The sequence below is a fragment of the Acanthochromis polyacanthus genome, chromosome 12 (assembly GCF_021347895.1).
Source record: "Acanthochromis polyacanthus isolate Apoly-LR-REF ecotype Palm Island chromosome 12, KAUST_Apoly_ChrSc, whole genome shotgun sequence".
Taxonomy (NCBI): Eukaryota; Metazoa; Chordata; class Actinopteri; family Pomacentridae; genus Acanthochromis; species Acanthochromis polyacanthus.
In genome coordinates this window covers 16271445-16284172 of record NC_067124.1, presented here as the reverse complement: position 1 = coordinate 16284172, position 12728 = coordinate 16271445, and the positions used below count along the sequence as shown (strand labels likewise).

The 12728-nt window shown below is 43.0% G+C and overlaps 1 protein-coding gene across 1 annotated transcript; it reads left to right on the top strand.

Annotated features, from left to right (window-relative positions):
- Window positions 1-6645: 6645 nt before the first annotated feature.
- sox4b (SRY-box transcription factor 4b) lies at window positions 6646-11110 on the top strand. The gene has a single exon (XM_022193048.2). The coding sequence runs from the start codon at window positions 7222-7224 to the stop codon at window positions 8461-8463; it is 1242 nt and encodes a 413-aa protein (XP_022048740.1). The 5' UTR covers window positions 6646-7221; the 3' UTR covers window positions 8464-11110.
- Window positions 11111-12728: the final 1618 nt, after the last annotated feature.

Genomic DNA, 12728 nt, shown 5'->3' with positions numbered 1-12728 from the left:
CTCAGATATGTGTACAGATATGTATATATATATATATATATATATATATATATATATATATATATATATATATTTTTTTTTTTTTTCAGGACTGTTGGCACAGATCATCTCGCTGTTTATACATTCATTCTGATTTGAGCTCCTCTACAACCTGCCGGTGACCATTACTGCTGTGATGACATGATGTTACACAATGTGTCAGATGTCAAGTATCATAGCTACTTTAATATAAATACGTTAATATGAATCTCAGAATGACAGCAAGAGTGTCAGTCCTTTTGATACACCCCAGAGTCCTTTACAGCCTGCAGATGTTTTGTCAACACTTTTGGGATCAAAATGAAAGTTAGTGGACAGGGGTCATGTTTGTGCTTTTTAGAGGTCGAGGATGATTTCTTTTGTCTTCTTGATGTTCAGTGTAAGAATGTTGTCTGTACACCATCTAGTCAGACTGCAGACTTCATCCCTGTCATCCCTGTTTGTAATGAGGTTCACCAATGTTGGGTAAGCTGCAAATTTAATTATTCTGTTTGAGGGGTGTGTGGGAATGCAGTCAGATGTGTAGAGGGAGACGATCAACACTGAGGGACCGGGTGGAGGAGATCAGTAGACAGAATTAAATGTCTGTTGGGCAGAAAGTCTTTGATCCAAAACTACAGAGAGTTTGGAGACCAACCAGCAGGGGTCTACTGTATTAAGCTGCACTCATTTGTTTGTCCTGAGAACTTTTGCCTCCAATAGTACTCAGACATGCCAGAGCTGGACACTAACACAATCTAGTCCAAGACAGTGTGACAGATCTTCTGAAACAGACATTTTTAGTGTCTTGGATATTGATATTTGTACTGACATACACTGAGGACATCACAACGACACCCAAGTTCCATCTCTGCATCGAGACAGAAATATAATTTATGTCTAAATTGCACATGCTTCTGAAGCTGACGTTGCTATGCAACAAGCACATTTTTGGGCTACAATAAATGAAAACTAATTAACTAAACAAACCCATTGAACAATGTACAGACTCACTGATGCTGAACTTTAGTTGTTAAATATTCTGCACTGCCTTTGCTGATATTCTTACAAAGCAAATAATCGAATCCATAAGGCTGCACAAGTCTAAGACATATTTATGATCATGCACGTATAGGTTTGCCACACATCTACCTGCTGAATGTGTGTTCCACCTATTCACTTCCTTGCTAGTTTAGCCCTGTGTGTGTGTGTGTGTGTTTTCTCTCACCCACAGAAACAACCTTGAAATGCGACAGATGTTCAAATTCACCTGCTGAACTTCACAAATCAAAGCTTGGCCACTAATAATGAGCTCTTGTCAGTTGCGAAAAGGAGGGATTGTGAGGTAAAATAAGTACATATACACACAGACACACACACACACACACACAGTCCGAGTCACACACCACCAATCATTAACAGCTAAGCTAGGGTCATACTTTGCAGCTGCTCTTTCTGGATAAGATAAGACTTTGCTGCTGAGACAGAGTGTGTGTGTGTTCTTGTGTGTGTGTGTTTGTGTCTGCATCTTTGTCTGTTTCTGTGCCTGAAGACACCTGTTCAAACAAAGCTTGAGAAATATGACTGAATAAATACATTTCACATATACAGTAACCAGCCATCTGTCTGTTACAGGGTTGTAAAAGACTTTGCAGGGAACACGGACTTTGAAGACTGTAAAAATATAATAAATCAAAGAGCTTCATTGTGTGCGCTCTGGTTTACTTATACACTGTGTCGACTCTGACAAGTGAGCCAGTAAAATTTGCAAAAAGTTGTGTTTTCTTGCCGAGTTTGAAATATCTGCCACAATGGATGAAGAGGAGCAATAGGGAGTCATCTAGCGGCTCACTGTAATTTTGATGTTTCTGCCAAGCTGTTTTTTTTTTTTGCATACACATGGACCCATGCTGTTTTAAGAAAAGTCCCAGTTCTCCGTTTTTTACGTTCCAGTTATCTGAATCTCAAATCCATTTCGCTTTCGTACATAAAGGCTCTCTCATTCCACTGATTAAATCATTTTCCAGGTACTGGAGGAGGCAGGTATGTGGTCCATTTGCAGGGTCTAATTTGACTGCCACGCATTGTCAGGGCGTTATTAAACACATCAAATCCACTGGTTATCTTGATTAACTCTTGCGCAACCAACATCATGCTGTTGCAAAATGACCCGGCAGATTTCCATGTGTTTGTGCAAATTAAAGCGGTAACTTACTGCTTAGTATTCCACACAACCTGCCAGTTTATGCACCGAAAATAATGAGTGTTAGAGATGGCGACATCTCTGAGATGCATGGGGATGCAGAGTTTATTCATTTCCATCAAAAAAATCCTGAAACAATTAAAATGTTTCTATCTTCTTTACATCGCTGACACCCGTCCAGACAGAGCATTCCCACCTGCTCTCTTTCAATCCTCAATACCACAACTCTTTCTTTTTAAATGGGTCTGACAAAGGTAGAGCCTGAAGCACTGCATTTTTAATTGCAATAACGGTCGACTCGTGGCAGGGATGAACAACACAGAGCACAATCATGATTATTATTATTAGAATTGTGTTGGTTTTTGTTAAGGTTGTCTATTACGTTGCTTAGCTTTCCCATTAAATATCATCATCATTTTTGAGAAGCGTATTTGTCATAGAACAGCATATTTTCTGTCTTTATTGCTTATTTTTTCACTCATGTCTGGATGTAACCCATTGTTTTAAGAAAGATCTTTCACTAATTTGCTTATTCTGTCATTAAAGATCAATATTTCTGTAATGGATCGGCTGCTGATATGATTTAAAGTTCGAGCAGCTAAACTCCAGGCAGGGCTTGTGACAGCTGTTCAATACACACCTCCATCAATATTTAAATATGGGAAGATTTTAAGTTTTCATGAAACCGAGTGGATGCGCTCTGAGTGGGTGGCTGACCATATGGTGTCGGTGTTCTGAATAACAGATGACCTCAGATCAGATTTATCTTAGGAGGGAGACGCGGAGCAAAAAGAAAGAGAGATGGGGCTGCTTTGGCAACATTCTTCATCTAACATTCATGCCAATAAAACAAACTGACCTAAAGTGAAGTGAGAGAGAGCTGAGAGGCAGAGGAGGGGATGACAGAAGAGAGAGTTCAGAGGGAAGACAGTGAGAGATAACTCAGAGGGAGGACGCCTGTTTAAACAGAGAAGCACCAAATTCCTCACCAAACCAAAACTCACACTCAAAGAGCCTGACATGCTCCCTGATCCATGCAAATCTGTTTTGCAACTGAAGAAATGTTAACATTGTCATACCACTACATTAGATACCAGCAGAAAACTATCTCAATCTATACTGAACTTCTAGAATCTTTGAATCTGATCTATTTTCCTTTACAGCTCTACAATTGCTATTTCGTTTATGTACTACTCTACATCTCATATCATTGTTTTAATAATTCCTGACTGAGTTTTCTTAGCATAGCTGTATTACTGGGTGTATATGTGCATATATAGTGCAATAATGTGCCCATTTGTTAACTTGTTTCCTTACACTTTGATTCTTTGATTGCAAAGCCTAATTAAGTGAACTTAATTATGGTCTTTCTAATGAAGTAAATTCAGTTTCGGGAGGGCGAGAGAGCTAGCACAGTGGTTGGGAAAGTGAAGAGGGGAGTTGAGAGACAGCGAGAGTGAGAAGCAAAGAGTGAGGACAGACAAAAGAAAGTTGGGGGTGGAGGTGGGGCACAAAAAGAACACCTGTTGAGATTAGGGTTGGCACGCGACCCACTCCAACTCGCGTGGCAGCTGCACCTCACTGGAACAATGGCAGTAAAAGAGAGAGAGGGAAGAAAGCGAGAGGAAAGTTTGAATGCGCTACTTATCCTTTCAGGTCATGTGTGCGTGTGTGCACGTGTGTGTGTGTGTGTGTGTGTGTGTGTGTGTGTGTGTGTGTGTGTGTGTGTGTGTGTGTGTGTGTGTGTGTGTGTGTGTGTGTGTGTGTGTGTGTGGCATAATAATGAGAGTGAGTGAGAGAGGGAACAGGGAGGGAGAGAGAGAGAGAAAGCGAGTCAGATAAGTGTGCCAAGAAAAAGACGCGTGTATTCAAGTTAACCATGAAGCCAAAACTGGGTGAAAGGTCTTATTTATCCTCGGGATTAAGAATAGAATAGAATAGAATAGAATAGAATAGAATAGAATAGAATAGAATAGAATAGAAGACACCTGCTCAAGGTACTGAATGAGGTGTTATCTTGAAAAGCCACCAGCTGTCCCTCCAGGTGCAGAGAGTTGCCAAGGAAGACGTATTGTTACCTAAAATTTGGAAAACATTAGTCATCAGTAAGTTCATACTGACCTTAACACATCCCCACAGGGAAGAGTATTTGCATTTATACTTGTAAAAGAAGCCTCAGTGTATATTTTAATGCACTCTCAGGTTAAGTCATCCACCAAAGCAGAACCTCTTCTATAGCGTATAGGCTTATATGCTATAATGTTTTCCTTCATTTTCTTATTAAAATGGCATTGTGCAGCAGTGTGAGTTTATGAGTTAACACTCTTATTTCCACTGCAGTTCTGCTCCATGAACACACAAATTGGAGCCCAATTACCCGTTGCTTTACTTGGATGCACCGCAGATATGAGGCCATACTGAATATAATTGTACTCAGTGAAATGCATCCAGCAACGTTGGTGACTTTACTTTCATACTAATTTCCCAGCGGTGGTCCAAATCACCTCTGACTCTCCTTTCATTAAGGCACAGAACATCTGACCATCTCTATCACACACACACACACACACACACACACACACACACACACACACACACACACACACACACACACACACACACACACACACTTCTTTCATTTTCAATTCATTCCATATTTTTGACGGTATTTTTTAATGTGCAGACTCGTGCTCCCCTGGAAGCTGGAATCATTAAAGTGGTGACTGATTACAAGCCGAACTGATTTTTTTTTTCTCTACTAACCACTAAATTGCTTTAATTTACCATAAATTTCGCAGCCTGTTCTACCTCTCTGTGGTCTGGTATACCTTGCTGTAACACACACACACACTCACTGAACAACAGCATCGCTCGGATGCCTCCCTGTCGCACAGAGACATTATGTAATTCACCCCTGGTAACTGTTCTCAATGCTCGGCCTGATCTCTTTTACCCTCCTAAATTCTCTGCAGCTCAGCCACGCGGCCTTCTCTCCGGCTCTGCGACGCCATCTAGCGGCGCTCCAACTCAGCATTCCAGTTCGCTCACTTCTGTGAGCCTGCCTTCAACCCTCCTTGTTCCTCTCATTTTTTTTGACTCGTTACAAATTTAAAAGTGGGCGAAACCAGAAATTATTGTGTTTACTGGATGCATTCCGAGAACATACAACTCTGTAATCATTAATACTTTCTGTATTTTGGTAAATATATCAAATACAGTAGAAATAGACAAACAACACTAAGAAAATGTAATTTTGGAAATGATGCCAATGGGTTTGAAAGTGTCTATGATAAGATATTAGGCAAAAATGAAATATTTCATTGGTCCTTATTCGTTATCTGTCTTTGTATACAACTTTTACATTCATGTGGGTATATTTACCTCCGTGCATAAAAGTACTTTTGCGCACAGAGCGCAGTGCCGTGCGTCCTTGTGCCACCCGGTCTTGTTTGTCTCACAGCTCACACAAAACTGCACTCAATGTCAGTTTCGGGGTGTGCGGATGTGTAGGCAGTTTGCACACACAGATCTTCGCTCCCCTTCTCTTCTCCCCTGTCTGCTGTGCTGGAGAGGGGTTGGTTCGATGTGTGTTATGTGACAAAAGACCGCCCAACCCCGCCTCGCAGAGAGAGAGGAGAGAGAGAGAGAGAGAGAGAGAGAGAGAGAGAGAGAGAGAAGGGGGGGGGGGGGGGGGAAGCTTGGCTCGGAGTCTTCTCTCACACCAGCATAACGATTATGAGGTGTCCAAGAGACATTTCCCTGTTTGTGCAGCAGTCAGTAAGAGGAGCTCAACTGTTGAACGTGGTCTTGTTTAACATCATGATGAGCAGTGACCACCTGTATGCAAACAGCCACCTATTAACCCAAGGCTCAGTTTTAGAAATTAAGAGAATGATCCCCTTATTCAAATGTATTTTTAATATAAACACTATGTGTGTCTTTATTATCATACACGGTGTGCGCCTCCACCAGCTGCACTGCGCTGCCTCCAGGTCCTGTTTTTGCGCACCATTCACAACATCCCCACTGCAAAGGAGGCTGATATAACAGAGCATATTTCTTTTTTAATCTGGCACAGTGGGAAACTGTACGTGTTTAAATTGCCATATGGCAAAAGTATACTCAGTTTTCCCATATAGCTGCATGTTAATGGTCCACACATGGGCTGCGGGTGAGAGAGTAGGAAGGGGGGTTCATAACATAAGCCAGTGTCTCTTTAAAAAAAATTTAAGTTTCTTGTTGTATTCTGGAATGAGGTCAGACACGAGGCTCCTCATTGCACGCGCTGATTATTATTAGATTCCATTTTGGACCAATCAGATGCGAGGGGGCGTGATTTTGGCGCAAAGGCAGGGTAGCGACAGCGTGCCATTGGTGGATTTTTATCGCCGTTGTATCACGGGAAGGGATAAATGCAGGCGAGGGGGGCCGGGTCTGGAGGGCTGGTTAAAACGCGACTGTAGGTCTGCAGATGGGAGGCGGACAGTGTAACTCGCTCTAGCTGCTTTTTTCCTTCCCCAGCATGCATGGCTTTTGTTTCTAGGAGAGCTGATGCAGAGAAAAACACTTACCTTACACACTCTGGGAGTCCTTTGCAAGTGCCCCAAAACGCAGAGAGTGGCGCCCCGTCTCAGCTGTGTAGACTGTTTCACTGAACTGATTTTATAACACAGAAGGAAGAGACTGAGAGCCATCCAAGGGGGAACAGTGGGCAGTGGGCTGCACCGAACGAGCTGTTTCAACTCCAACAGAAGCTGGAGATTAAACTTTTTTACGCATCCAACCGTTTGAGGCTCCTCTGGACTGAAGTGTTTCCGAGTTTCCTGCGCATCTCAGGAGTGAATTATTTCTTGCACTGTTTTTTCTCTCTCCTCTCAGCTCAGACTGTGAAGAGGGGGAGAAAAGAGCTGAGTTTGCTTTAAAGTGAATCAGAGGACCACGGAGAGAGGGAGAGAAAGAACCAGTACAGCCCTCTCCCTCTGTGTGCAGAAGCGGGCAGCATGGTGCAGAAAATGAGCCACACAGAGAGCACCGCTGAGGCGCTGTCCTTCTTCGCCGGGGATTCGAGCTCCGACTCCGGGGCGTGCATGGACCTGGACCCGGCCGCCTCGCCTCTCTCCCCGGGCTCCACAGCCTCCTCGACCGCCGGCGACAAGTTGGGAGACAACCCGGCGTGGTGTAAAACTCCGAGCGGTCACATCAAGAGACCCATGAACGCGTTTATGGTTTGGTCGCAGATCGAGAGGAGAAAGATCATGGAGCAGTCCCCCGACATGCACAACGCTGAGATCTCCAAGCGGCTGGGGAAGCGGTGGAAGCTGCTCAGAGACAGCGACAAGATTCCCTTCATCAGAGAGGCGGAGCGGCTCAGGCTCAAGCACATGGCGGACTATCCCGACTACAAGTACCGGCCCAGAAAGAAGGTAAAATCCAGCGCATCCAAGCCGGGCAGCAGCGGAGACAAGGGAGACAAACTTAGCAGTAGCTCGAACAACACCAGCACCAAGACATCCTCATCTTCGAGGAAGAATGGATCCAAATCTACCAGCAGCAGCAGCAAACCCCACAAATCACTTTTCGGGAGCAGTAGCACCAAAGCATCACTGTTTGCCTCTGAGCACCCGTCAGAGCACCACCACAACTCCCTGTACAAGTCCAAATCCGTCTCCTCAGCCAAGCAGATACCGGACGGCAAGAAGCCCAAGCGGGTCTACGTCTTCGGCAGCAGCGGGGCAAGCCTGAGCGTCAGCCCGGCTTCCTCCGTCGTGGTCCCGGCCAGCCCCACGCTCAGCAGCTCGGCGGACTCCAGCGACCCACTGAGCCTGTACGAGGACGCGTCCAGCGGCCGGGAGGAGGGCGCAGACTCCCCGGGCAGCAGCGGCAGCCTGAGCGCGTCTTCGGAGCGCCATGGCGGCCACACGTACAGCAGCCGGCGGACTTCCTCGCCCACTCCCTCCGGCTCCCACTCCTCCGCCTCGTCCCACTCGTCCTCCTCCTCTTCCTCGGAGGATGAAGAGTTCGAGGACGACCTGCTCGACATCAACCCGAGCCCCAGCTTTGACAGCATGTCTCTGGGCAGCTTCGGCTCCTCGGTGCTGGACAGGGACTGGGATTTGAACTTTGAGTCCGGCTCCGGGGGGTCCCACTTCGAGTTCCCCGACTACTGCACGCCCGAAGTCAGCGAGATGATCTCCGGGGACTGGCTGGAGTCCACTATCTCCAACCTGGTGTTCACGTACTGAGGAGGCAAACGGGCGACAGACGACAGGTAACAATTCCTGCACGTAAAAATCTGACCACAAACAGAAACAGGGGTTCCTGCGAGTGTGGGCGCAATAGTTTGTTATGACTACAGCAGACTAGTAAAAAGCCACTAAACTAGTCCCCGTCCCTTCCTGCCTCTAGAGGCAAGAGCTGCGAGTCCTTGGAAAGCTCAACTTTAAAGCGAATAACTTGCTTTTTGTCCTTTTCTTCGGATGAGTGGACCGTGGGACTCGGTACCGGTGGAGGAACCAGAGGAGGAGCAGACTGACTCAGTCCTGGACTGTTTGAACTTTACTGTGATTGATTTGCACGTTACGCGGTCCGCCGTTCACTTAATCAATGTTGTTGCTGAATTTGAAAAAAAGGGACATTTCACAACTTTTTACCAATCGCCAAGTGAACTTCACCACTAAAAGGTACAGAAATAGGACTGACTGCCGTGCGACGTTTTTATTGTGGTGTGTCACCGAGAGGGATTTTTAAAATGAGACCGAGGTGGGTTGATGTTTTTGTTTTTTAAAGTCGGATATTTTTCTCAAAAGCAAAAAACCTGTTAAGCATGATAGCCTACTTTGTTTCCTATCTTGTGCTGAGATTTTCTGTGAGACTGTCGAGCAGTTCAACTAGTATTAGGGTTATTTAAATGGATAGGTGGCGCTCGCTTCGGTTCTTCTCTTTAAGAAAAAAAGGACATTGAAATAATCACCAGCTGTCGTAATTTTTCAGACTTCAGGACTCAAACGCAACTTCAAATCTGTGCTGAACTTTATACACGTGTTCTCTGATTCAGGACCAAAATTCTTTAATTTCAGATGATAGCTATAGAGAAATCCTCACCGATTTTTTTTGTTTTGTTTTTGTTGTTTTTCATCCTCTGAGCTTTGTTTTTGTACATGTATTCAGATGCCATTTTATATGGGATGTTGTATTTATATACTGGGCCAAGCATTTTTAACTTTATCACTTTTTTTTAATTTTCGTTTTTGTTTCTTGTACACACGATCTAGTCCATTTCTTTTTCTAACACGGTTGTTTGTCAGTATGTCTGTCACATTTCCTTCTCAGGCGAAGGGCTAGAGTTTTAAAAACACACAACTTTTTTGATTTCTTTTTTATATTTAAATGTACACACTTTTGGACACTTAAAAGAGAGGAAACAGTTTGATTATTTTCTCAGTGTATTTTTGTACAAATCTATATAGAAAAATGGGGGAGTCAACAATCGGTGTGTGTAGCCTACTAATACAGCTGTATTGGATTTCCTAATTTTTAATACCCCGGCAGGCTGGTTTTCATGCTGCCTTCAAGTGCTCATGACAAGCTCGTATTTCTGAGTTTCTGCTGACTGTTGAAATGCTTTTGCAGGGGCAGACAGCAGAACAGACCTTATGAACACTGTGGTGCCTGTTGTTTGATTTTTAGCAGTTAGAGGCACCAAACTTTGTACTTTTAGAGACAGAGCAGAATATGAACCAGGTGTGCAATTCGTGTTTTAAGTCACCAAAATAGCCAAACCTTGTGTCACTTCTACCAGCAAATACTTGTAACTCTTATCTGACACCCAACCCCCCCCCCCCCCGAATCTCCCTGAATATTGGCAGTGCTGGAGTAACAACAGACTGCGATTTGCATTTTTCCCGACAGCACTTGAAAGCAGCACCAGTCTTGTATCAGCCTACCTTCTACGTTTACAGTGCCAGACTGCAGGCTTCTTAAAGACACAGGAGGCTTTATTTCCAGGGGCTGTTCCTGTGCACCACGTGGGTTAAGCAGCAGCATCACTGTCTCCAGCAGCCACTTGTTTTTTTTTGTTTGTTTGTTTTTGCATTTCCTGTCAGATATCTTGCCTATGACAACAATGAGGAGATTGTAGCTTTAAATTTGACGTATTTCTTGATGTTTTCATTAACTGATGTCACATTTGCCAATCAGCCACTGGATCCAACAGGTTCTCAACACAGCAGCAAAGCAAACAGCAAAAGGATGACAACATCAAGCATATTCAAATTTCTGACTTGAGTTCCGCAACACCTACTTGTACTGCGTTTCTCATTGTATTTGAATATATAATCTTTTCTACTTGTCGGCTAACTATTAGCTAATAATTGTTTTAGTATCTTTATGGCATGGTGAATAGCATTTGTATTTCAGATTCAGGTTACTAGCTGTTGTGTTTTTCAGAAAAAAATGAAAAAATGAGCAAAAACGATGAAACGTGAACTCGATCTTTGTATATTTGACTGTATCATAAAGCAAAAAGATTGTGTGTTTATGTACGTTGTTGCTATTGAGGACAGGCAATGTCTAGAACTGCTATCTTTTACACATCCTTACTTACATTTAAGGTGGTCAGTTCAGACTGTTTTTTATATATATATGAAAGCATTTTTAAATATATTAACTTTATTTTTCATCCATCCTGTGCAATATGCTGTGTAGAATTATCATTTATTGTCTCTAATCATGCCATAAACAAAAGAAACCCCCCTTTTTCTGAGACCCAGAGAGAGGACGGGGAACTCATGCCAGCTAAATTGTGTCCATTCACTGCCTGTCAGATTGTTGATACAAACTTGTGTACAGAACTTTTTCAAGGAAGGAAATAAATATCAGCTGGAACTGAAACTCTACAACTCTCTTCTTGATTCTTCAGTGTATTGTTTCCCTCTTGGAGCCAAAATGGAACATGTTTGGTCCACAAATAAGGAAGAAATGATGTAAAATCAGCTCATTACCAACACTGTATTTTGATCAATATTACTTTAAGCATGGGACTTTTGGCACTGCTTTTCAAAAAACACATAAAATTACAATTTAAAGCAACATATAGGTCACTGAAAGCATTTTCTTCAACTTTTTTTTAGCTGCAACACATAGTTTAGTTGTGGAAAACGCTGACTGTTGATAGCAAATGTGTGGGTTGGTTCCCAAAACACTTGCAATAACTGATAAAAAGGGTCTACTTTGTTGAAATCCTGTTCACTTCTATGGCAGCATGTTCCCAAACAACGTCCACATGCACACTTCTTCAAAGAAAAGCAATAAACTAGAGTTCATTCTTTAGTGATAAGTTAGTAAAATCTTGCTGAGAAAGTTCTTGGTTCTCAAAATATTACATGAAGTCCACAACTGCACATACTTCTGACTTTTGTCGCACAGCATCTTATGCATTGAGAGTAAATGGTCCACACATAGTCTGCAAACCTTTTAGAAATCTGACTGGAGCACACTTATTCCCAGTTACAGTAGTCAGGCCCGATCTTGAAAGAGCTTCATGTCAGGCTCCCCCTTATTATAATAAGGGGGAGCCTATAGACTCTATTCAATAAAAAAAAAGCATTTGGGAAGTTGACGACTCCCCTGTAGATCTAAAACATAGATGCCTTTATATAGACTCAGACACAGACAATCAATGAGATTATTTTAACCCCACTGTGATATATATTTAATAAGTTTTCACATAAAGCCCCCATAAGGCCTAAGTCAACATCATACATTCAGACTGCATCTTAGCAGGGGATGCTGACCTGGGACCTGGATGTCTCATATCGATGATTTTATGACCATATGGCATGACCTCGCTCTCAGTCTACAAAACTACGATAGATCTGGTTCTTTAAACTGTGTTGCTCAGGAGGAATATCAGGAGGAAACCACATGAAACCACATGAAAAGCTCCACTCATCTGTTCAAACAGCGATGTAAAATTGATTTGTGGCTTAAGGGGTTAAGAATCAAATGCATTATGTATAACCTGAATCCATGATGTTACTGGGAGAAAACAGAAAATAGCCCAGTGTCACTTGTAGTAAACAGAATAAGCCGCTTGTCGTGCAAACAACACGGAGTCGCATTGATTAACCTGCGCCTCAGATCATCTTATGATGTGCATCATCAGAAATTTCCTTAAATTACTAGAATATTCAGGTTCATGTGATTCTTTAAGAGCATAAAATACCATTATAAATATAGGATGGAAGGAGTGAATGATCTTTCCTGCTGCATATGCCTGCTTATGTGAAAGATTTTCTGTACCTTTTGTCACATAACCCCCCTGGATATAGTCAGAAAACACATCAAAAGCCAAGAATTTAGAACGAAAAGCTATTCTCAGCAGCTGCAGTTGACCACATGAAGCTTCAGCCTGAGCTCAGCTTGTCACAAAGCTTAAGTTATGCATGTCTAATTGCCTAAAATGTGTTCCTTCTGCAGAATAACAGGCTGCACATGTGTAAAATGTGCA